The following is a 26,828-nucleotide window of genomic DNA, read 5'->3' on the forward strand; positions in this document are numbered from 1 at the left end:
GACTCCTTTCAGTTTAACTCTCTATAACTGTACCTGTGAGTTTGCCAGTCTTGATGAAAGGTGTTTTATAGGTCACACAATTTTACTGTGTCTGGCACCTCTAGAGATTATCCATTTCTCTTTTTTCCTTTTTTGGATCCATTCTGTGGTGGAGCATTCTGGGTTTGTTTTTGTTATCCCAAGTATAGATTCAGGCCTATATATGGTCGAGCCGATGGCCAGTTTGTCTGCCTTTTCGTTACCCAAAATTCCTTTTTGTCCTGGCAGCCAAGATATCATCATTTTTTTGCGTTTATCCAGGTTTTGGAGATTTTCGATGTGATCTTTTTACAGTTGTATCCTTTGTGAATTTATTTTTGTGGAGGGCGATATAATAAGTAAATACACGACTAATATCACAATTTATTCAAAAAGATATTTTTCTACTCTTACAAAATGTACAGCTTTTTGAGGCAGTGTTTCTCAAACATTAAGACGAATAAAATATATTTTTGTTGTACGTGTCCATAGAATTCTGTCAAATAACAACTTGAAGATATATTATTTACAACTTTGAAAATATATTACAAAAATATTTAGATTTATATAATAATCTTATTAAAAGTGTAACAAATCTCTCTGCAAATTGAAAACTGATGGGCCGTTCATTAATCTGACATTCGATTTGTAGTGGGAAATTAATGGAAAGAAGGCACTTGAACTGCCGACGGTTCGTCAACATTATCACATTTCAACAACGTTCGGAAATGACATGGTTCAAGTGTGGGACGGAAAGAAGCGGAAGGAGACGACTGGTACTGCGGGTGGTGGTCCATTCCGCCGTCCACACTCCACTATGGGCTACTGAGTACTGGCCTGTTTGTGCGCGATCGGGTTGACGATGGTGCCGACCATGAGTACGACGTCCGTCTCCTTGTCCATCACCAGATAGGCGAACGGGTGGTTGGCGATGAAATGCTGTTGCACGTCGCTTGGCGTCGCGTCGAACCCTGCAACACAGAATCGACAATGTTGTTTTTTCTCTAGATCTTTGTGTTAGAAAAGGACTCTTACATCTATGATTGGCGTAATACTTTCGTAGCGAAACAGTCACGACCTGCTCTATAGTCCTCACGAAAAGGTGTGGCTCCGGTGACATGTTGCTCAAGTCGGATTTGAACGGGTCGAACAGGCTGCGGATCCCTAGCTGAAAACATACATCTTTCAAACACTAAAATAAACTATTACCGACCGGAGGCAATACTAAGTAAATAGTTTGTATTCCAGAAGGACAATGCTCCTGTCATACAGCGAAAATGTACAGTCCTTTCTTTCAAAAAGAAAAAAATCAAGTTTTGGAATGGCTAGCCAGGTAACCAGATTTTAATATATTTGAGATATTAATATATTATATAACAGATATTAATATAATTGAAAATGTCTGGGGTCATCTTGTCAAGGCTGTTTATAAGGGCTGCGGCCAGTACGCAGAAGAGATGATATGAACGATCCAAGAAGATTGGGGAGAAAGACATTTTCTCAAGATGTTACAACCATCACTATTCCGCATCGTTGAACATGCCTACTTGAATATAGGAGGGGTAACAATTACATTTAAGACGTTACCCTATACTTCTAGTCTGACTGATACTATCAGTGAGACCCACTTTTGCAATTTCCCGTCTTCAGAGGCGTATGTCACAGACTGAATATGTCAAAACGCGTTTGGCAGATATAGAAACTGTTGGTATAGGAGATGATCGAGCTATATAGGCTTAAAAGGATGCTGCAAATACGAACGATACGTTGTATACCTGGTTGGCTAGAGATTTTACATAGCATTGCAACTCAGATTCTGAAAGCTGTGGGAGTGGATTTGGCCTTTTCACTTTACCTGGGCGAGCGCAGGTCCCAGGTTGACGTGTTTGACGACTGTGAATGAAGGTACGACTGCGTAGACGGCAGTGGTCTTCATGTGGCTCATAATCGCTCTTACGGGGCACCACTGCAACTCGTAAAGCAGTCCGCTCAACCCTAGTCTCTCCTCCGGCAGCAATATCACGATTGAATACCTCGGATCCTAAAAATAAGTGTCATGATTGGAGAAAAATAGGCCTTTTCTGATTACTCACATCAAGGGGTAGTTGGAGGGCCAGCGCATTTAGCTGAGAAATATACGCAAAGGGCAGATAAGCCGTGTATGTTAGTACAGGGACTGTCTCTCCTCCTTGAAACATAAAGAACCAAAGTTCGTTCTGAGAATTGTAATTCCACCGTGGGTCTTGATAATGAGGAACCCAATTTGATATGCCGTCTCTGTGTTCAGCGACTACAAAAATATTTATATCAGTAATAGTGCCACACAATAGTAACACAATACAATACCAAGGTGTGATGAGTCCCTGTAAGAGCTGCTACGTTTCTTTCTAGACGATTCTGAACTTTCAGCGGTACTGGGGCTTTCTGTGGAAGGTTGACTGGTAGTTATTTCGAGAGTAGCGGTGAAAGATTCTGTAGAGAGGGGTTGTGTCTCGGTAGATGTAGATTCCGATGGGGCAAAAGTAGTTGCAGATGATGCTTCAGAAAAGGGTGAGGATGATGACGGTTCAGTCGGTGTTGCTACCTCGGGTTCTGATTCGTCTAAGTGATGTTCGTGTTCATCCGACGAATGCGATTCGGTAAGTTCAGTTGATGACGACAATTCAGGAGTGATCGTAGATACCGATTCATCCTGGAGTGCTGAAGTTTCAGTAATTACAGGTGTGATAGGGTTTACAATGGAAATTTCCGTCATTGAAGTTTCCGCCATGGTCATGTCTGCCGAAGTGGACACGGGTGTCATCACTTCGTTCATTTCCGCGGTAACAGGTTCATTAGTGGTTGAAAATAAACTTATCGCGGTTTCGGGTGCATCCGATTCTGTGGTTTGGACTGTTTGGGCAGTAGAAATTTCTTCTTTGATTTTTTGGGGTCCTTCCGTGACTTCAACGTTCGCCGTACTGGTGTCCGAAGAAGTTTCACTTGATTCAGTCACAGTAGTTGGTAGTTCTGTTGTTATCTGCATGTCGATTTCTCTCATCTCGGATCTCATTGTCGTTAGAAAACTCTGGTTTATTTGCGACATGACTTCCGGCATCTCGCGCATCCCTACATTGGCTTCAGTAACCTGCGTCGTCGGTGTAGTTTCAGATAGGACTGTCATCGGATTCGTTTCAACAGTCGTGGACAGGGTTTCAGCTTCCGAGATTGTCGTCGTCGACACGGTTGAAATCACTGTCGTTGTAGTCATTGGCGTCGTCAGGTCCTGTGCTACAGCCGTAGTCGTTCCGTTAGTCGCAGAAGTCGAATTTTGCTCCACAGGGCTTATTGTAGATGTGTTTTTAGGTGATTCCGTTACTATCGACGGTCTAGAAGTGGTCAATCCGACTTTGACATCGAAACCGTAAAACAACAGCAGATCGGAGTAATTGTTGTGAATAATTACATCCGGCTTGCTCAGCACCAAACCTCGGAGGAAACCATCATTGGAAAAGTAACTCTGGAAATAAAAGGAAGAAATAAAACAGGAAATTGGAAAAAGCTTTAGAAATTTACCTTAAGATATCTATGCATATCCCTGAAGCCGATTCTAGTGACTTCCCTGTCCCATGGGAGCCTGAGCGTATTGTGGATTTCGGCGGCTGTCGGCCCTCTTGCTCCTTCGTAAAGCACCAGTGCCACAGATACAAGGCCGTAAGGCGAAAAAGCCACATTTTCGTCCCTCGAGGCAAGTACCTAATTACATGAAGATTTAATATTAGTACACAACAGTAAAGAAAGTGTTTCTTTTAAGCAGTCGCATATCGTTTTGACGGTCATACAGCAATTGCGCTATAATTAAAAGACATTATTTTAAAAAGATAGTATTGCTAAAAAATCATCGAATTCACACAAGAAGGTTATCAAACACTACTACCTTCTCCAATTAGATGCCCCAATGCACCTTGGCCAGATCAAACGCAGAAAAGTGTCAGCTTCTTTTCGATCACCTTTTCACATTTTTTACTCTACTTCTCGATATGCATATCATTTCACACAAAGATCACAGCGCTGAATTCTTTGACTCTCATCTCCCTCTCTCATCAACAGCCCTTCTACCTCACATCAAGTTTTGCATCTTTCCGAAAGGAAATTCTCGGGCTATGATTTTATTAACCATACTATTATCCGAAACCTACCCAAAAAAAGCAATACAAATACATTTGTACAATACATACAATACATTACAACTATTTACAACGCAATAAGTCGCAAAGCGTCCAGTGTAAAAGTGTAAACCATCCTTAATAACCCCAAATCCCTTACTGCCTGCTCATCTTATACATTCTTATCTCAAAACTGAATCCTCAACCATCAGTATGATTCCATCCCTCAATTCATGTTCACCATTTTAGAGAAGTCGATACGATATCCTCGTTCTACTCTCTCAAGAAATGTTGATCAGCCGTATTTCTGGACATTATGGAAGCATTTGAACGAGTGTGGCACCCAGCCTTCTTTTCAAGTTAAAAATCTTTCTCGCTCACACATACATCTCACTCTGAAGCCTTCCTCTCGTATCGCTTGAGTGAGAATGAGCTCCGATTTTTCACACATCAAGCTAATAAAAGCTGGCGCCCCGCATGGGCGTATCCTAGGAGTAACCATCTACACAATTTACACGCTGTCATACCCACAGTTTCTAACACATCAAAAACATCGGGACCTCATGGTATGGTGATAAGAATACTAGGAGGCGGGGTTTGTGTCTCCAGGCACTGCAGCCTTCTGGCTTATTGTACCTTCCTAGTTCGTTAGTTCAGTTGAATGGACTCAATCTTTCTCCTTAGAAGTATCAGGCCATTGTCTGTCGCTGCTAAGTTAAGTAGTTGCCTAATTTTTTTTTTCGTATGTTAGGTTGAATCTCCATTGAGCTGTTGCTTCGCATTCGAAGATGATATGGGTGGCTGTTTCCTCCTCCTCATTACATAATCTGCAGATGGGAGCATCGTTGTATATGCCCATGTTGTGTAGATTTTTTCTCAGATGCTAGTGACCGGTCAGTAGTCCTATCACTCCTCTGAGCTTAGCCCTCTCCAGTTGCAGTGATTTTGCCATTCTTGGTGAAGGTTATTTCATCAAAAGTTTACTATGTCTAGCATCGCTAGAGTTTATCCATTTCTCCTTTTGTTTTGTTTGGATCCATTCTGCGATGGAAGATTCTATATTTGGTTTTGCTATCCCAAGTATATGTTCGTGGTCTATGTATGGTCTTGCGGATCCTCCTCTGAACAGTCTGTCTGCTTTCTCGTTACCCGAAATTCCCCTGTGCTCTGGCACCCAACATATCATCAAGTTGTTGTGTTCCCCAGGTTTTGGAGATTTTGGATGCATTCACTGACTAATTTTGATGTGACTCTTTTACATGCTAATGCTTTAATGGCTTCTTGGCTATCAGATCTTATGAGGAATTTTTTTGTTAGTGAAACCTCTTTTAAGATTTTCCAGGGCACAAGCATTGATGATATGTATATCTGCTTGAAAGACCGAAGTGTACTTCCTTAATGAGTTTGATTGCTCATGTTTTGGGCTTGTACAGAAAATGCCCGATCCGGTTCCTTCATTCGTTTTGGAGCCATCTGTATACCATACCATTGTATCTGATGCGCTCCTGTGTTCTTCCTTTCCTTTAAAATCCGTTGATACTTGCTTTGAAGAATGTTTCCGGGATTACCAACAGGTGCACTTAAATGAAAAAAGTCAACACATGGGGGTTTACGCTCAGACTCTCATAAACAGAAGTTAACCGTCCACTTACATGAGCTTTACGTGGCAAACAGACTTAAATGGAACACATACTCGGCTAAAAGACATAACTCAACAAAAGAATCGGACAACTTAAACGGACCTAAATATAGACTAAGCACATTTGACTTAGGGAGTCGACCTATGCTTCGGCCAAATTGTCCAACTTCCAATTTACCCAATCCTTTCAATCCAAAGTCCTCCGTTGCATCTTCAACGATCCCTTCTATGTCACCAATCTGTCTACCTAAAAGTTCAATTCGCAGAGGATTTAATTCAAACAGATTTCCACAATTTTCATATGTAGCTAAGATTCTAGTAGTGTGGATGGGTGGTAAGGGTGTAATTAGGCTTCTTCCCTTCGTGACTTAATTCTATCATGACGAATCCTAATGGATTAAGTCCATTCCAAAACTAGATCTTATTTGCGGGAGCTTACAAATTAAGCCATTTTATTACTAATTGATTGGGTATAAAAAAGGCGATTATCTTCTCTGGCTGTTTACATCTATATATTGTTCATTGTACCTTCATTCTTTGTTCGTGATAGGATGCTCGGGACACGAAAATAACTTGCATGTAAGAGTTATGATTTATACGGATTAATTGCAAGGGTTTTTCGCTTCGTTGCAGTTGTAATTTGATCGTTCCAAATCATATTTTGATTGATTATTGTTTCTGCTGTGTTCTGACTGAGTACAAAAAGCCGAAAAGCGTCTGAGAGACCAAACAGCTTGTCAGACCAAACTGATCGGGAAAATACAACGAACTAATAGCTCAGTGGAACAGTACCTCAAAAATCTATTGTTTGGTCGTTTCCAATCATATTTTGGATGCTTATCATTGATGTTTTTGGTCTGTAAGACTCGTTTCTGCGTCTTGTCATCTTCAGGCGACAGACCCCAGCAATGAGGGTGGGTGGCGAGAAGTGAAAACGCTTCTAACAGACCATTTTTGGACTGTCTCTCCTCATAGTTTTGTCTGTCAGTTGCTTTTCGGCGTTTCTTAATCAATCAGAAAAAATATCAAAACTAGGCAGACGAAAATGATCAGTAACGACACATTACATGTCCATCCCCTCGCAGACCAATCTCACAATGGGGAATATTGTTCATTAACAACATTAACAATTCTGAATTAGGCTTTACGGACGGTATTTCAGACAAAACTAGCCTTAAATAAAATATTGTGACTTTTGTGCCAAAACTGTTGAGCAGGTCTGAACATTAGAGTAAAACTTTGACGGCAAAAAAATCTGACTTTATCCACTAAAAAAATTGATAATGCGAAACATAAAGCGTTCGAAGACTGGCATGGGCGAGTGACCCGACCGAGTTGCGGATCATCATTAAATAAACAGTGCAATAACGGGACAGTTTTATCGATCTAACTCTGAATCTCTGATAGTCAACTATATTTTGTTTTTCCCGTTTATATTAATAAATCCTGCATCGCCGTTCAAATACTATACGGCGGAGAAGGATCAAAATTACATTACAATACTTAAACAATATAAAATTTGTAAGAAGGTTAGATCAAAAATCTGTTTTTCGTTGTTGGCAACAACAAACATGGCTTAATAAATTAATATTGCTTGCTGAGGACATTTCAGGAGCATGGGTTTATGCCCAGCATGGGGAAAAACATAATTCTGATTCCTAGAAAGAAACTACAAAAGTTTTGATTTTTGGTTTAATAAAAACAAAGATCAGAAAGAGGATATACCCTTAAAAGCACGAAATTTCTGACTATAAGGACATATTACAACAGGAGTTAGCTGATTTCAGTACAACTTATTTCTATCAAATTAAATTTTATGAATCCTGAACAACATAAATTTGGATTTACATGGATGGTGGATGTGTTTTAACTCCATAATCAACTGAAACAGCAGAAAGAACCGATTACAGCAGTTTGATTCGTCAGAGACCATTAATAAGAAGGAGAAGCCTGGAAGGTTATGAACCAATTTTAGAAACAGCAACGAAAAGTAGATCTAATTGCATTACGATGCCCTGCCATATTTTGGTTTAATCAGCGCATGGATAAAAAAATAAAATCAAATTTGAACAGAATGAATCTGTAGAATGGACACTACGGACCTAGTTTACCCTTAATAGGCGAGAAAGCTTAAACTGGCTTTTGACTTTTTGGCAGGCGACAAATGGACTGGAGCCATCTATTCAAATGGGTTTATAAAAGCAATGAAAAGAGGGGAAAAAAGCCGATTTGTCAAAGTAAACAGAAATGGGAAAATATGACATGTGTTACTGCGACCTAGACATTGAAAGAGGGTAATGAACCTAGCCCTCACGCGAACTTTTCTCAGAGGACGTTAAAGGAAACGAAAACGCGCTGCACAGGAGTAGAGTTTTACCTTAAATAATTTCAACTATCACCATTACCTCGTTGCCAAAGTACTGATAAGTTAGGACGTTTTCCCTGCAGTTTGCCTGGTACCTCTTTTTAAGACTTAAAACTTTATAATCCATGTCAATTTCGAGTTTTCAGCAGCTATTTTGAACGCCTCACACGAGAGTGAGGGAATTAGTAAGAATTTTTTAAACTAACCAAAATCCTGGAGTCTTTTTACTCCAGTCAACACAGCTCGATAAACCACGTTGGATATTTTCTATTTTTCAAGATATACACCCATACAAGACACCCAATATCGAAGAAAACATTTACGACTACAAATAACATTGTTCCATGGAGCTAATCAATTTTTCTCTCCTTGGCCAAGCATATCAAAGAGAGTACACGGAAGGTTCCCCAATGAATCGTGATTGGAGATATCATCCGTGAAAATCAAAACTAATTATTCTGTGTAGAGATTAGTGACCGTTAATCGATAGTTATTCAGATATCGTGAGACCGACCGCATCTCACGATATCTGAATTATTCTCTTAAATCCTATCTCAAGCAATTCTTGTGCATCTCTATCCATCTTAACCGAAAAGCGATGTAATCTGATTCTGATGCCCTGTTGTAATCCTTATGTGTAACATAATCCTCATGTTTATTCTTATCTATCCAGCATTTTATCTCGATCAAGTAATAAAGGCACATATCCGACAGGGATCCTACTTTAGCTGAAGATGTAAATAGCCAGAGAAGATATATACATATAAGATATATACATAGATATATACCATAAGATATATACATCGCCCATTCCTGCTTCCAACCAAAGTTTCTAACAAAGTTGTTATTGGCTTATCGTTGGATAGGACAACGAGATCGTTATTGCTTCTGTTAATCGATAATTGAAAACAAAATAACTTTTAAATAGACTGTAGACACGATAATAGAAGGAGCAGGTTATCGGCCCCCGACTTGTTGAACTGTCCCGATTCCCGATTGATCCGAGTCCGACAATGTTCGTCGATTGCAATTATAGGAAAATGTTCGGAATCGTCTGGACGTCGAGATTGATGACTGCGGGTGAACGACCCTATTTCGGGACGAGGCGTCACCCCGAGATGGTTCAAATCCAAACAAAGTATTGATACGGGGTTTTGGGGGCTGGTCGGCTTTTATACGCCACTTTGATTGCCTCTTCCGGTTTCTTTCTGCCGAGCTTGGTTCGCACAACCACAAAGGAGAAACTTATGAAAATATGTCAAAGAAGAGTTTAAAAAAGTCATCAAAGAATCGTCTATTAGCACAGATAACTATAGTACAAAAGAGATCTTCTGATTGAATTCATTCTTTAAGCATGTTGCGGAGAAGTTTATGACATACCATGAATATAATCTCTGGCCGTTGTTGAAAAATGGCTAACATAAACATTAACAAGATTTTATACACCACTCTTAAAACGTATTCTTTTTTTATACTCGTACACACTTTTAACTTATTTCCGTTATCTTGTCTGATTAGTCATTCTTCTCACACCGTTGTAATGTGGGAAATTGCATAACTCTGACTTTGTATGGAATTACAGAAATATTTCTGATCGACATCAACCATGGATCGTTTGTATACAAGCGAAGGATTAAGTAGTTTCATCGGATTGTCAATCCTCAGAGGAAGTTTTCAGTCCACTTAGATCCTCGAATAAATCATAAACCGGCGGTTAACAGTATCGATTGCTCATCTGGCATTAATGAGGGCCAGGCATGCGAATGGGGGCCGAGAAGGCTGGGAGCGTTGTCACTGACGACGAAGATGACAGCAGGAGTAAATTCTCACAGTTATTGATAAGTCATAACAAGCTCAAATATAAAATACCACATCGACCTCAGTTGTAATAAACTGTGAAGAATGTCATTGGCGTGTTATGTTCGAACAACCCGAACACCATAAAATATTTTGGCCGTTGATAAAAAGATTGAAATATTTGGATGTCGTCAACCAGTATGCTGAGTGATGCTAGAAATCCAGTTACTCAAGAACCTAAGCTGTAATTAGTTATACAACTCGTAGGTGAACTTCTATTATAACATAAAGAGAAATAAATTCTTAATTTACAGGATGCTCTTTGTCGTCGACCAAAGCGAAATGGGCCTTATGTAAAACTTCACTTTATGAGCCATATCGCCGGGCGTTTATGCGTATTATCAACGTCCTAGTCGCAAGAAAGGTTCATGGGTCGTCATTGTTTACTAAATCAAACCTAACCATGGTACAGCATTTTGTACAATTATACTGCCAATATAAACTTGTGAAAAATGTAGGCATGATTTTAATCTGACTGTCGAGTTTCGGCTCGACATCTTCAGTGATGGGCGTGTGTGTTTAAACTGATTAATATGATGAGATTTCGCCATCTTCGGTGTGCCTGTGTAAATTCTGGTAACTTCTGTCAGTTCAACCTGTCAAACGTGTCTGACAGGCCAACCTAGTGAAGATAGCCAACATGTTCGGTAAGGATCAAATACAGATTATAAAACGATATGAAACGCCTAGCAACAGGTTCATCACGCAAACCTCAACAAGAAAGAAATCGCAAAATATGGTCAAATGTGTAAATAAAATCATGCTGAAGCGTTCCTTCAAAGAAGCTCACTTCGCCAGAAAGTTCCGCTTTCCCTTAAATATGCATAGCCATGAATCCCCCATGGCTTCATCTGAGTATCAGTCTACTATTGTACCTTGTCAAATCTGATTATATCAGAATTTCTTTAGGAAGTTCATAAATTGTAGAATAACTAACAACTTTCAAGATTAGAACCTATAAGGTGGGTTCCTCTATTTTCTAGGGACAGCCAAGAAAACATCCGGCCAGAGAGATTTACGGGCAATTTTCCCGGCACGACATTGGGCCGATAAAGGAGCCGATAAAACTTTGTCAATTAGCGAGAAGGGTCGTTTTGCAAAAGCAGTTCCGTGACTCGGTCGTTCCTTCGCGATTGAGAAAGACAGTCACGCCCATGTCCCCCGCACCCGGGTCCATCCTTTGTCCATGGGTCATCCCTGGCGAAATCCTCTCGTCCGGCGGGTTTTAATTGCCGGGGCCACTGAGGCTTTACCGACCCCGGTTTTTCGTCGGACGGCTTGATAAATACTGGAACCGAACTATTCACGGACCGCCGTCCCAAGCCTCACGTGACCGACATTGTTGCGATAACTGACCAGCAGTTAATTAGCGACGTCCGCTCTGATGAACCATGTCGATGATCTCGTATGAGAACCTCAGGTTTCGACCGGTTCGACAGGTCTCAGGGAATCATTTCCGGGTCACCCGTAATAATTTTAGACAACAGCCCTAGGCTGAACCGATAGCAATAAACCTTTAACAAAACCGCACTATTTTGTCTCAGCATTTAACAAAACTCTTGAGGAAACAGCACAACTTTTCGCGTTCTTGAATCTAGTTACAAATCATCTCCCAATGAAGAAGATATGACATTTGGATATAAATCCATAAATAACAACATAAACAATAACAACATAAATCTTTTTCACTTTATCCTACGTCATCCTTGTATACCGTAGAAAATTAAATCAGCCTCTATTCGTTCATGTACCTCGAAACGGACTTATCCTACAAATCCAAATTTATAACGTGATAATTTGTGCATCGCATTTTAAGAAGCATAAGTATTGAGATTCTTAAGCAGATACAAAGCGAATTGACATTAAATGCTCCAGGCTTATAAACTTACTATACTTCATGTCTCTTAATGACCAGAAAGGTTAGGAAGACCTAGCTTGGAACAGGCGATTTTCAGACCGCAATTAGGATTCAGTTCTGTTCGACTCTTGTCCTCAATTGATCCATCGTGCAGCGGACAGGAATATATGGAGTGAACAAGTATGTCTTGGATTTTTTTAAGTTACTAAAACATACATCTGGCATTTCGGGCTTCTTCTTAAATACAACCACAGCAGACACATTTTTACTTAACAGTATCTTTCAAATTCATTTTTTAAATTCATATTTAATAAAATAAGACGTTCTTCAGCAATATAGTGGAAACTGCACACTGCGTAGATCTATGGAAAAACGAGTCGAATAGTACACCCAGCACTTCAGTAATTCAGAAAAGAGTTAAATATGATGCCAGTAATGGTACAGGTGCACGTATGACTGTACCGGACTATACCAGTAACATATCACTAATTCAACCTATAATGGCATTGAGCTTTTATAGTCATTATATTCTGAGTAAAAAATTAAAAAGACCTTCCAAAACATTTTAACCTGAATCTGAACAACCAAACACAGTTAACTAAGAATTTTGCAAGCGCCATTATAAAACACACCAAAATCATCCCTCTGAACCCTCCTCACCCTTAAGCAGTGCTTCAGATATTTATTGAAACGTTAAACCACTGGCCCTAGACGGCCCAAGTACACGTACCTTCGTACGGACTACACCATCATGCTGAACCAAGTACATATTCCAGACAAGACGTCAGACCAACATCTGATTAGGATGACAATAATCTTACATGAAATGAGCTTATAAAAGCTGTATTATTTGAGTTCTTAATAGAAGGCATGTGCATAAGAATATTCGTAGCAAATGCCAACCCCTCTAAAATTAAAAAGAGTGAATTATCACTTATTCGACTTATGTTTGTTTTATGCTACATACAGTCATCATCGTCTGTGTTAAAATTTAAATAGACCTTCTTTATCCCGTGAACTTGAAACAAACACCTAATCATTAACATTCCAAAATCATCAAATTAACCAAAACCTAGACTTCATGAGATGACTCAAAAGGAAAAAACATTTTGTGATACAAGTAGTTGACACTAGCACAGTCTTGATTGCTAAACGGTGTGCAAGTGTGCCGTTTCGTAAACTCTTTTAAGACAAAGCCTTGACTTACTCTCCTCGTGTTAATTGTTCATAATGGATGTGTTTACTAAATAATCAGAAAGGAAGAAGTTATATTGAGAAAGAAAGGATGATAGTCAAAGCAGGATCAAATAAAAATTTACAAGACACTTTTAAATCGATAACCTGCCTATTAGGACTTTTTACTTATTGACATTTAAAGCACGTTAACACATTTAGCATTGGAAAATCTCTTAAGAGGTCGTGCTTAATATCTTAGTAACCCTCTAAATATTTATATTTAGAATGTTATTGTCAAGAATAATTTATTTTTTACAATAGCAACCTGATGAACACGAAAAGAGCTTCCTGCTTGTTCTACTGTTAGATTTCTAAATGTGAGTCTTACCTTATGTGCTCTCACGACTTGCTACTTTTAAATTAACTTGTCTACTCTTAATCTTTGTAAATTTAACACAGTTGTGCGAATAGGTCCTCGAGGGGCGTCGGTGGCCGCAACGGTTTAGGCGTTGACACGGCGCTCATCGCTGTAAGGTAAACGTCCCGGGTTCGAATCTATCGGCCTTGCATTCGAACCCGACAAACTTACAAATGGGCTTTTTTTCAAAAATCACCGGCACCTTGACGGCTTATATGAGCTCTGCTGTTGCGAACCCTCGTAAAAAAAGTTAAAAAAAATAGGTCGTGGATATCAAACGCAATGCAAAAATCGTGAATTCCTTGACTTGTGTAAACAGTGATGCCCATTGTTTGTTACATTCGATGTTTATCTCTTCCGCTCCTTTTCTTCGGGGCTAAACGTCGCTTTAACGCCGATAATCGGCCGCCCTTGGGCAAATCGATTTCCTTTCGTACCGGCTGCCCGTGCTGGATGTGTCACCTCAAGGTTCCGACGAGGTTCCCAAAATCGAACGAAACCGCCTTGATCTTCTTGATCTTCTGCAATTCGCCATGCACGTTCTTTGCCTTTTTCACACGCCAATTTCCTGTTATTTGTACTCATGAAATCGGAGGTTGTCCCAGGAACATCGTTTGAAACATTTTACAACTACTCTCACCGAAGATCTGGGGTAAGGGGGTTTCGACATGAGCCAGTGCTGAAACGGTCCAAGAGTCATGCCAGTCGATGATCATTATTTCGTCGTCTGATCCGTTTCACGTTGTGTCATTTACTGGATGATATAAATAAACAAACAGGGTAGAAATACAACCGAACTGTTTTTGCTCCATTTTGGAAAAACTCGTTGGATCAGAGAAAGCTAGGAAGCCAAAACGTCAACCACGTCTATCTGAACCAGATACATCAATCTGAGGCATTAGAGGATTATAATTTTTAGAATTTTTTTGTCGTATCTTATTTCATTTGAGTGAAATTTGTGCCCGCATCTAGATATGGTATATGTATTAGTTAACATATACATTTCTATGTATTCATGTTGATGATGATGAATGTGGATACTAGGAAGTTGGGTTTTGTGTTATCCAAGCACTGCAGCTTCTTGTTATCGTACTTTTCTAATTTCTTAGTTCAGCTTCAGTGCAATCACTCGATCCTTCTCTTCGCGAAGTACTATGTTCACCTAGTATTGGCCACTGTCAGCTTAAACGGCGGTTGACTGGCAGGGTTTTTTAAGGAGCATATAATATGTTGGTCAAGGGATTAGTGTGTAGGAATTTGGAGATCATCGTGGAGTGTCAGGTTAGTGAACTTACGGAGATGTTACCGCAGTGACTCAATTCTATTTGAGGTGAAAAATTTGGTTGAGCTCTGTTTTATTCCGTAGGTCCAGGTAGGTCGACCTACTGTCTTATAAATTAACAGTTTGTTCGTTAGAACAAGTTTTAATCGTTTGAGTGATCAGCATAAGGAGTCCAGTTGGGGGTTCCATGTCAGTATTTTATCCAGAAACATGATATTTTACTATATGTCATATAGGTAAGTTCTTAAAAAGTAGAGAGTTGGACATGTCGCACAGCGTAAGGTAAAAAGTATCTCAGGTGAGAGCAGGGCTTTGAGTCCAACTTGGCAGTTGAACAACAGCGTTGAAAATACTGTTTTTCCAGTAACGTAATTTTGTATTGAGTTTATAAGGATCATGACGTCCATGGGCAACATCAGTCCTCCGACATGGCTCATCCTTTTGATGTGCTCCTCTAAGTTCTAAGAGTTCGTCATCATGGAGGTAGCTTGTAGCTTCTTTCTAGATGGTTGTAGGTGTTTTCTTCTATTTAGGAACCTTTCTATTCCTGTCTGCAGATTGTTTTACCAACGTACAGACATTGGCCGGGCAACTGTTGCATACAGTCAGAGTGTCATTTTTGTGTTTAACGTAGTTTTAACTTTGTGTACATCCCAAGATGATACTGATATTACCTTTAAGTATAGTTTTCTTTCTAAGTGTTGTCTTATTCCGTGTCAGCATGTTTGTCAAAACTGACTTCTGGATTTTCACGCTAGAGGATTTTTAGAACTTTGAATCAGTGGTTCCTCGTGCGGTTCATACTCAACGTGCGAATATTTCACCGTGATATCGAGGCTAAAAATGAGTATAAGTCAGGAATTCGCGGTGCCTGTACGATTTGTTCCGAGGACCTTGATCTACCCTTGCGACCCAGATACAATCCTGTGACACGCATTTTCAAGTTGCGTGTTTCGGAAAATGCGGAGCAGATCGGTAAAAGGGGAATGCAGGCCACCGAGAAAGCCCCGGTCGTTTTACACCGTTTTTCGAGCTTCGCTGGATTTATTTGCATAACGTTAGGTAATTGGGCAGAAACAATTTCTGAAGCGCCCCCATAACGAATCGCATCGTTGCGTACACTGGCAGCACACCTCGGCGTCATTATGCAGTAAATATCTCAATAGGACGATTTTTATTAAGGTCCCTTTTGAGAAATTCTGCACGAACTGGATCTTAATTTTAACGAAAGCGCCTGATAGAAATAGGCCGAATAAACGTATAGCTTGCACCCTGGAAAAGCAAAGAACAGCGGTCAGTCTATTGAGCAATGAATGCATTATTGTTAAATCCGACATTTATAGACAAACCCATTCGTTAAGACACTTATTCAAAGGTTCTTTTCATAAATTCACTATTTTTTCGTGGTCCGCTTGACCAATTAATAACATTCAATTAATTAAGGTTTTTTTTATCTCAACTTAAAACCTTAATTAATTTAATGTTCTTTTCATAGTCAATTAAAATTCATTCCTCCGAAAACTAATAAACAGTTTTCTTAATATTGAGGGTATTAAATTTGAACATGGTTTGTTATCTACATGGATAGTTTATCTATTTGATATTAATTTTGCAAGTGTATGTTTTACATTAGTTAACGCACGAATAAACTTTTTTAAATTATCCTTCTTTCTTTTTATATTGGAAAATCTCTATTGTGATAATTTTATATAAGCTGCTCAAAAATGACTAGGGATATTGCCAATTTTGCTGTGTTTACTTTCCCAAGTATTTTAATTTTCTTTTTATTAAAATTTGCATTAAAATTTATTAGAAATTATTGTTTTTTACTGAAGGAAAATTTAATTAAGGTATTTTGAAAAATATCAAAATAAAAGGTTTTAATTTCATAATTTTGTTTACTGGACACCATAATTTATTTGTATTAGTACCATGTATTAGCTAAAACCTCTGGGCACCTGTTAGACATACGTTAATAACGTTGTCGCTAATAGCTGAAGGTCGTGGGTTCGAATCCCGCTCGTGACATTAACTTTTTCATCTCAACCAACACCTTACATAAAAAGAAGAATTACTTGAAATAATAACTTTGATCAATTAGACCTCTAAACATAAATGTTGTTGTCACTAATTTTATAAGGAATTAATTTCACTCCATAGACATTGCAACGCTGCACTCAGTTGTTGCAGGTCAACTGGCTGCGGATGCTGATCGAAAAGCCTTCTCTGCAACGTATGTCATATATGCTCAATGGGGCAGTTGGGAAATTCCAAGCTTTTCTAAACATTGATGAACACCTCTGCCCCTATGAGGTCTCGCATTGTCACCCAGAAATCGAAAATCCCTGCCAATGATAATTTCTCGGACATAACGGACTGCGGTGAGGTTGCCTTCAACAATATGAAGTTCGGTTCGTCCTCCAGTGTAAATCCCGGCCCAGACCATACCACCGCCTCCTACAACTGCACTTAAAGGAGCACGAACTGAGGCAACGTACGCTCTGTTCTCGGTAGACTTCGGCGCCTGCAGTCACTATTCAGGCAGAAACGTAACACATCAGTAAACATAACAACATTCCAATCTGTGTTCTCTTCTAGGAGCTCGCTGTACCATATTCTCCTGAGTTGCTAGTGTCGGGCTGTTGCTGCAGGTCATCTCAAAGGGGCATACGATGTGAGACCAACTTCCCACAAACGATTACGAATCGTTAAATTAAATTTATAGAGTAAGACTAAATTACCCTACTCATTTTTGAGCAATTTGGTACGCACGTACAACGTGCACGAACAAATTCGCTAACCTAGTTTCAGATCGCTATGTGTTATATTTTTGACGACTTTCATTTCATGGCAGTGGAATATTGTTTAATGTTGGAATTACATTTTTGGTTTTGCCGGGTGATGAACCAGTAATTTGGTCGTTTCATAATCTTTTTTTTGTACCTCACACATTAGTACCTATTGCAAATGTGACCATAATACGTTTTTTCACACGGTCACAACAATAACAATTAGGGCAACGAGGCTGCACCCGGAGGGCACATGCCATGAGAGACCTGCCACTCAGTGTGATGAATTAAGGGACAAGGAGGTCTCCAGGCCATCGTCGATAAAACGACTTGTATATGTACAAAGGGCCTGAGCAGTAGGGTTTGGATCAAGTGGTTGGTGTGAAACTTCTGGAAAAGGAAGCGATTAAGTTCATTGTCAAAATGAAGTTCGTTGTGGATGTGAGGCCATTGACGCTGCCTGCTGGATGGCTCGGCAGAACCCAACATTTCCACTCCGTATGTCCAAAATAGTCGCAGAAAAATCTTGTTATGATAGTTTAGTGTTGACCGATTTCGGTCCAAGAATTCTTCGAAGTTGTCCAAGTTTTCTATTAAGTTGTTTCTTAAGTCTTATGTGGGGGATTCTACGTTAGTCTGATGTCTTGGTATAGACTTAAATATTTTACTTGAATGGAAGTCGGTATGTCTTTGTTGTTAATATCCAGTGTAAGGCAGGACTATTTTTCAATGTGAACGTACACTGAGTACGTATTTCTTCAATCAGTCTTTTCCTCATGTTTTTGAATCAGTCTTCCATAAGCTCAAGATGTTCTTTGATGTTGGAGGTGGCTTGGATCGGATTCGAGTTGGAGGACAAGATTGCTGTATCGTCTGCGTAGGTGGTGATGATGGTATGTGTTAGGATGTAGGTAGGTCGGCATTATGAATGGTATAAAGGATGGAACCAAGAATTCTCCCTTGTGGAACGCCGGCTTATACCTCCCGAGAACTCGTTGCCCTATCAAAAGCGTGTGCTACATTTACGAACGCACCCAAGCAATACTCTTTATTCTCTAGAGCAGAGGAGAAGACGTCGACAACTTGGATCGATTTCATGAGTACTAAATCAAATAAGTTTTTCTTCAGATTTCCTCTCACGTGAGAGTGTGGAAGACATGGACACTCTCATTCTTAAATAAATTTTTTTCCTGTTTAAGTAAAAGTCAGTCTTGTATGGCGGAGGAGTGCTCGATCGCCCTTAGCAGATATATAACTAATCTAATACTGTGTACTACTACACATGCCACATTCACTCTAATAAATACATTCACTTTCAACAACAACAAAAAACATGAGATGTTTACCATGTTCTGCAATAAAACAGCCCAGTTTACTCAAAAAAAGAACAGGAAAAAATAATGACATTAGTTATACATACAAACGGAAGTGTAGGTAGATTGAGCATAAACAAACAGAATAAGCTTAATGAGTTTTAAAGATACATAGACAATAACACAATAAGCAAAAATAGATAGATAGATATGCAGGTTTTAAGGAAAAAAATAAATGGACATATAATAAGCAAATAGAGGGTTTTTCACATATCATCGTCAATTTTTAAAAAGTTTTGTTTCTCGTGTGTTTAATTCAACAGTTCGCTTCGGAAACATGCAAAATTGAATAAACGAAAATTAAACAGCGTAAAACGACATTATATGTCTCTATTGTATGTCAAATTAAACATTCAAATACAATAGGATTTCGCAAACGCTTTTGTCCTAGGATCGAATTTTCTTTCAACATTGTCCGCCGGGCCGTCGCGACGATCGCCTCGGTGGCCACATTAACGACTTTGATGAAGGGTCATATTTAATGCTCAGAAGTTCCGCAATCAAATAATAGACCAGGGATTGAAATTTTCTTCGGACGACGGCACGAAACGTTGAACCCGCTGGCAAACGATTAGAGAGGACCGTCAGTCGTACAAAAATAATTCCACACTGAATTTTGATCATTTCCTTTAAAGGTTGTTTAGAAACACAAAACGGATACAATTTTACAATGCAATAACCAAAAAATTTGTTTTTGTCTAGTAAAGCATTATAGCCTTTTTCTATAAAATTAAATATTACCGATATCTACTTCAGAATAGTGATGTCATACCAAGAAAAAAAAAACTATAACAATGAAATGTAATAACGACTACTCAAGAAGTGTAGGCATAGAAGCTTATATGCCAACTTCAGTCTCCGCACAACTTGCAGGTGATAGCCAATGTTAATTGGCTCACAAATCCCACCAACCTATATGGCCCCTTTTCACTATGGCCCAAACTGTGTTGGGCCACTTTGTAGATGGCCTGTTGTGGTCCATATTGGCCAAGGTTGGAAATGGTGTTGGGGAACATTGGCTTTGGGAGCGGTCTCACTAAACGCTTCAAAGGAAGGCAGCATGCGCGAACAAAGTGGGCAGTACACAGGTGACGTATACACACACACACACTGGGCCAACATTGGTGGGCCAATGTTTGTTGTTTCATACTACGTTTCTGTCAATTTCATGTAAATATCAATTATACACTCTAACCAAACACAAAGCTGCAGCAGCGATTTTCTCTACTTCGATATCCATCACGGCACAGGTAAAGTAAGCAACTACAGGCTCGCAATCTATTGGCCCAGTATGTGGCATCGTGCACATCTTGGTGACAATGTATTGGCCTGTCATGGCGCATAGTTTAGAGGGGCCAAGGCAGTACAACTAACACTGGAGCCCAAACAAACGACAGTGCTTTTTGGAGGAGTAATTACTAGACGCTGTTTGTTATCTAGATCTTACTTACTTAAAATCAATAATTAGAGAGACTCCTGTACTTAGGTTTCGTTCGACCGATATGTTAACACATCTTTGGAATATGTTGTAATCAGCCAACTGAGCAGACTATTCAAAACCTATTTTTGTGATTGTCAACATATCTGCCGAAACGCGTCTGACAAACAAAATCTCCATGGGTAGGTAGGACAAAATGAATGTAAAACCTTTAAAGAAAGTACTTCCTCGATGATGGGCCTATCTGAAAATGACGAGAAGCCGAACGATCTTTCAAGCACGTGGATAAGTAGACCAAAATAATCTGACACCGACAAACTAAAGGTTCGTTGTTTGGAGATATCTCACGATCCTCGCTTTTTTGACTGTCTGATACGTCTCAGTTTTTCACTATCTTCAGTAAACGGTGAGACTTATAACCAGGGTAAAGCGGAAATCCAAAAAAAGCGCCAAGCAGACCAAAATTAATTAAGTTAAATTTTTCCTTACAGTACTGAATTTCGTATCCTTTTCTCTCTCTCTCTCTCTCTCTCTCTCTCTCTCTCTCTCTCTCTCTCTCTCTCTAAATTTAAACATAAATAGTGAAAAATTCACAGGAACCAAACGTCTACTTCGGTTTTTGGAAAATAAGATTAGATGATAATATCTTCACTGGCATACCAATATATGTACTTGTTCTTGTGGTAATGTAGTTGTAGTTAGTATTAGTAAGCTGTTATAGTAGCCCTTAGAAAATAAAAAGAGATCAACAACCGGGAAAAAAATCAGTAAGAGGGACTAAACTCTTGTTTTGTTTTTCAACTCGTCACTTCTGCTGTATAATTTAAAGCACGAAGAAGCAGTATTTCAAGAATGCTTTTCTTCTTGAGCCATTGTTTGCTTTATGAATACCCCCAAAAAAAGGAAAGAAATCGACATTTGCATTTGAAAATTGCTGCAAAAGGAACAACGGTAGTTTGTCCGGTTTGAAAAGCTTGGACTATTAAGTTCGCCGAGACGATTTTACGGTGTATTTCGGAAGAAAAGTCCATTTTTGACAACCCGGTAAGGTGGGATATTAAGTAAAACAGTATAAAGTCACGTAGACTGTTCGTTTAAATAGACACAGCTCGAATACCGTAACACCCTAGGCTAAAGAACGCGGCGGTTTTCATTTTTATTTATTTATACACAAGAGGTATTCATCCAGCTACCATGTACTAATATTATATATTATATTATATATTATATATACACTAATTATATATACAAAACACTAATTAAGACCACACACTATTTAAAGTACACACACACTTTACACGGCCAGTATTTATATTAACGGTGTGAAAGGAAAACGCAGAAAATACAGAAATGAAAAGAAAGGGTGGAATTTTTCAAGAGTAAAGATTTAGAGTTAGAAAAAAAAATACTAAAGAAAGGCATTAAATCAGTAAGAATAATCTTAGAGAAATGAGAGTGAGATAATGATTATTATATAGGGAGAGGGAGGGAGGGATGGAGGTAGAGAGAGAGAGAGAGAGAGAGAGAGATGAAGGTGGAGAGAGAGCAAGCGAAAGTAACTGAGAGAGAAAGAGAGAGAGAGAGAATGTGAGGTAGAAAACGGAGAGAAAGATGAATGAAAGGGAGAAACAGACAGAGAGGAGAAAGAAAGTGTGAGAGGTGAGAGATAAAGAAAGAGGGAGGGAGAGAGAGAGGAAAGGAGAGAGATTAAGAAAGGGAAGAAAGTGTGTGTGTGTGTGTGTGTGTGTGTGTGTGTGTATGTGTGTGTTTGTGAGAGAGAGAAAGAGAGAGAGAGAGAGAGAGAGAGAGAGAGAGAGATTCTAACAAGCCCATGTAACATTGTCTTTACAATACTGATCCAAAGAAAGCCCGATGGGCAATAAAAGCATTGTACAATTTATCACTTTTTCATGCAACGTCTTAATTTGAGATAGGTCGCCCCTCGTTTTTGACACTCTTCTTCCATGACGGTGGAGGAAATCGCGGCAAATGAGCCGGTTGCCACATTCCCGGTCGTCCGACCCGAATGGAGCTTATTTGCGTGGATCTGGGGAACACGGACGCTATGCCATGCGGCCTGATGACCTCCCATTACCTACGTAATTTCACGCTTCTTGTGGACGATCATGTGATGCACATGCAAAGACAAAAGGAAATTGTTTTGATGCAATTAAAAAACAACAGAAAAACTGAAAACTTTTATATTTTGTGGTTAAGATCTAATTGTAAGGGTAGACTTATAAGCATTACGACGCTGAGCCCTAAGTTCTATTAGTACTTAAGCACTACTTACTTATACTTATACTTCGAAGGTGCAAGTTTAATCCATCATACGTTTTTTTAAAGTTTACCTTTTTTATACTTCAAATGAAGTCAAAGGATTACATAAAACATATGATTACATAAAAGATATGACAGATGCAACTGTGGAACAATGAGAACAATTCTAACAAAACATGAAAATCTCTATAAGGCTTATTATAAAAGCCCAGATTAAACAATGAACTTGTTTACGGTCATTTTGGCCTTCAGACTCTTTCTGCTTCTTAGCATCTTGAGACAAACCAGCAATAAGGATGGCTAGAAGCGAAAACGCTTCCGAAAGACCTAGGCAGCGAAAATAAAGATAAACTCTTCAAGCTTTCATGCTACCGTTAATATGTTTATATGTAAATATTATCTGTTTTACTTGTTGCGTCGAAGAATGCAGTTGTAAAACTCAAAAAAGATTATGAAGTTCACCAGTTATCTTCAGCATTTGGAAGCATTTGTCGCTATAGTATGAAGTCGATGGGATTTAAGTTAACAAACGCCAAATAATTACGATCCAAAAATATACTGAAAGACAAAAAATTCCATCCACTTGTAATATAACATGATTTGTATATATTTTTATATATTAAACAAAGTTTCACGATTTTTAACGTTTAATAATTGAGTCTTAGTCTAAAAAATTTAAAAAAATGTAAATTGCTAAGGGAAATGAAAAAAATACGGACAAATAAAATTTGTTTTAGATTTTAATTAACATTGCAATATTGCGTATTTCTTCCTCTTGCCTTAATTACAGCTCGAGGACGCCTAGACATACTTTCTACCAGTCTGGAAATGTCTCTTTGCTGGAGGTAAGCCGGTAAGCTTCACGAAGAGACCCTTCAAGATCATGGAACGTATCAGGAAATGATGAATGTCTTATTCATCTCTTAAGGTTATCCCATAAATATTCGATGGGGTTCAAGTCTGGAGTACGTGCTGTCCAGCCTAAGACCCTGATGTTATGTTGTACCCTGAAGGTACGTTTGTACTATGCGAGCGACATGTGGACGGGCATTATCGTGCATTAGAATAGGATTGTCACTGATTTCACCTAGGAAAAGCAACGCATGACGTTCCAAAATTTCATCCACATAGCCAGTGGCTGTCAAAGACCCTCCACAAACAACAACTAACTCTGTGCGACCCTCCATTGAAATTCCCGCCCACACCATCACTGGGCTACGTCGAAAAGGCTGGCAATGGAAAAAATTATAAGCTTCGTACCTATTATTTTGCCTTCTCCACAGTCTTTCACGCCCATCTGGAGATTTTAGAGCAAATCGACACTAATCTGTAAAAAGTACAGCAGATCAATCTTCTAAAGACCAATGGCTGTGTTCTCGAGCAAATGTGAGCCGTGCAACTCTGGTCAATTCTGGTCCTCTTACGGGGCGAAACGCCATCAGTCCATACTGATTCAATCTTCTTCGAGCAGTGCGTTCATAAATTTGGACACCTCGAACTTCCTGGAGCTGACGAATCGCTTGAAAAACAGTAAGGTGCTGGTTTCGCATATCCTCAAGTCAAAAAACGGTCATCCTGTGGTACTGTTACCCTAGAGCGTCCAGAACCGGGCCTTCTATCGTAGGACCTAGTATCTCGAAAACGTCTAACGGCGTCTCGCAGTGTTTCGTATGGAACTCAAATGGCAATAGCCGCATAACTGATGGAACGTCCATCAACTATAAGTATCACACCTCGCGCAACATCCTCAGTACTAAATGGCATTTTTAAGTTTAAAAATTGAAATTAAGAAAATAAAAATGAAAACTAAACAGTTTATTGCTTCAGAATTCAAATGAGACTGTATGAACATTTTAAATTACTCCACTATTTTCGTGGTCAGCTTGACCAATTAATACATGCAATTAATTAAGGTTTTTTAGTTGAGATGAAAAAAAGTTAATGGCACGAGAGGGATTCGAACCCACGACCTTCGGCTAGATACGCCGCTGCTCTACCACCTGAGCTATCGTGACCTCGATCCACTCGGACATCAACTCCTCATCTCATAAGGTGGGGTTGAGATGAGGAGGTGATGTCCGAGTGGATCGAGGTCACGATAGCTCAGGTGGTAGAGCAGCGGCGTATCTAGCAGAAGGTCGTGGGTTCGAATCCCTCTCGTGCCATTTTAAATTACATAAAAAGTGTGTTAAGATTAAGTGTGTCTATCTCTAATTGATATTACCTATTTAAAACATGGCTTAAACAAATATTTATTGGTAAAAACAATGAAACAAATTAAGTGCAAAATTTTCTTTTATTGATAAAATTTTAAAAAATCAATCGGGGGATATTTTTTGCCTGTCAGGGTGTATTCTCAATGACACTTGAAATCGATACTGGATATTATTTAATTTGCAGGTCAAGGGACGTTGATTCGTTTATATATAGGTGGCGATTGGATTAACCTTGGAGAAAAAAATTGGCCGATTGATCAATTTTTTAAATCCTAATAGCAAGCAACCTGTTTAAATCAATTTTCGCCCCTAAGAAAACGAGCCATACGTCTTCTATGGATCAGCGGTAGCTTTGTTAAACGTGCCTGGTTATAATTTCTGAACAATGAAATGGAATGAACTCACGTAGGTCATTTTGTAAATCGTTGTATATTAAACATACTATTTAAGAAGAAAGGTACAAGAATATACGAATTGTTATTTTAAAAGGATTTGAAAAAATAGAAATTCCTGTTAATTACATTTCTTGTTTAAATGGCCAATTTTGGTTAGTTAGTCGCTGGTTGTCAGTACCATGACGGCAAAATTCTGCGTGCCTTTTCACTCTTTCTGTGATGATACGGTGATGTTCATCCCCCACTCACACGCAACTCTCCTTAAAATATATGTCACAACCGCACAGCACCAAATCGATTCGATTTCCGCTTTTTCCCTATTCTTACAACTCTTTAATACAGATTAGAAAAAAATCTGTTTTGAAGATTTTTCATATTATTCTACACAAGTGATGGGTTTTATAAAATAAGAATGGACGATTCGGCGAGGCGGGAGGAAGAGCGCTCTTCCAAATCCAGGATGTACGAGACGGACGAGATCTACTTCAGATAGCTCATCCATTTTTTCCACTAGTTAGTCGACCCAAGGACGTGTTCATTTACGCTCAGAAAATAGCAATAAAAGATTCCTATCAAGCGGATTCTACTTGAAGATAATTGCTTAGTGTGCTATTGTTGCTAGACCGAGAAAAAATTTGTGATATTTGTTTTGTCAAAATTAAGAAGAACAGAGCCAGTTGATTCTTTGCATACTTTCTTCTTAATCCATTCTTTTCAAAGACACTATCGACTACGAGACTATAATACAGTCCAAATTTGTTTATAGTTTCATAGGGCAGATTGTTTGAATTGAAATTAAAAAAGGGAAATGGCATTTTCATAAATATTTTTCTCTTTCTCATAAGAAAACGACCGAACTCCTCTTGTGGGATCATAAATCGAGGGCTTAATCTCATGACTTTTGCCTGATTGGACCCTGTATTTTGTCGTTTTAAATTATTTCGTCTGCCTATTCTCGCTGTTTTAGCCAGTCAGTTGCATATCACCAATTGGCCTCAGCCTGAATTCCTTGTTAATCTTAACACCCTAGGTCCAGGTGAACGTGAAATTCCTAATAGTGATAAAGAACATAAAAACTTGGTGGTTCGCCTATTCATGAAATTACACCCGGATTTTCATCGTTGTGGGCTCCCTCCAGTGATCAGTCCAGTAAAGTAGCTAAGAATTATATGGTTTGGGTACCTGTTTTTCTTATGTCAGTGTTTCGCCCTGCTTATTCCCCGACATTCCACAGAATATCTGTAATTTTATCGTTTTCGATCATTTTTGTCTACGTAAAATGTAATCGACCGAACTAGGTTCATCCTCCGCAGAGACTTCTTTCTAAGTCGTTTGTGTCCCTTTTTCTAAATTTCTTGTGTCGCTGCTCGAATAAGTCTTTCTTTTCATGGCAGGGCCTGCCGTTAAAAGACCTTCGTCTAACGAAATATCGCCCTTCGTCCGTGCGATGTGTTTCCCAATGGTCTCCCTAGCCGTTGATTGTCCTTTGGTCACAAATAATTTCTAATTACACGCCTATTTCGGTTTGTTGACCTCGCCGATTTAGGAAAAAACAGAGCTAATGCTCTGGCTAGGCCTA

At 39.1% G+C, this 26,828-nt stretch overlaps 1 protein-coding gene across 3 annotated transcripts in view; it reads right to left on the reverse strand.

Annotated features, from left to right (window-relative positions):
* Window positions 1-382: 382 nt before the first annotated feature.
* Window positions 383-26,828, reverse strand: part of LOC106672289 (mucin-5AC-like) — a 41,420-nt gene continuing 14,974 nt past the window's right edge. For 2 of the 3 annotated variants that reach the window (XM_024228885.1, XM_014403599.1), the window contains exons 3-8: window positions 3,574-3,753; window positions 2,365-3,517; window positions 2,112-2,308; window positions 1,874-2,059; window positions 1,054-1,186; window positions 383-989 (exon numbers count right to left, since the gene is read on the reverse strand). In XM_024228885.1, coding sequence (XP_024084653.1) covers window positions 841-989; window positions 1,054-1,186; window positions 1,874-2,059; window positions 2,112-2,308; window positions 2,365-3,517; window positions 3,574-3,753 — 1,998 coding nt within the window. In that variant the 3' untranslated portion in view covers window positions 383-840. Of the gene's footprint in view, window positions 990-1,053; window positions 1,187-1,873; window positions 2,060-2,111; window positions 2,309-2,364; window positions 3,518-3,573; window positions 3,754-22,651; window positions 22,732-26,828 lie in introns of those variants that run through there. The other variant, XM_014403601.1, reaches the window with a different exon arrangement.

The sequence above is a fragment of the Cimex lectularius genome, unplaced genomic scaffold (assembly GCF_000648675.2).
Source record: "Cimex lectularius strain Harlan isolate CLEC.00 unplaced genomic scaffold, Clec_2.1 scaffold17, whole genome shotgun sequence".
Lineage (NCBI taxonomy): Eukaryota > Metazoa > Arthropoda > Insecta > Hemiptera > Cimicidae > Cimex > Cimex lectularius.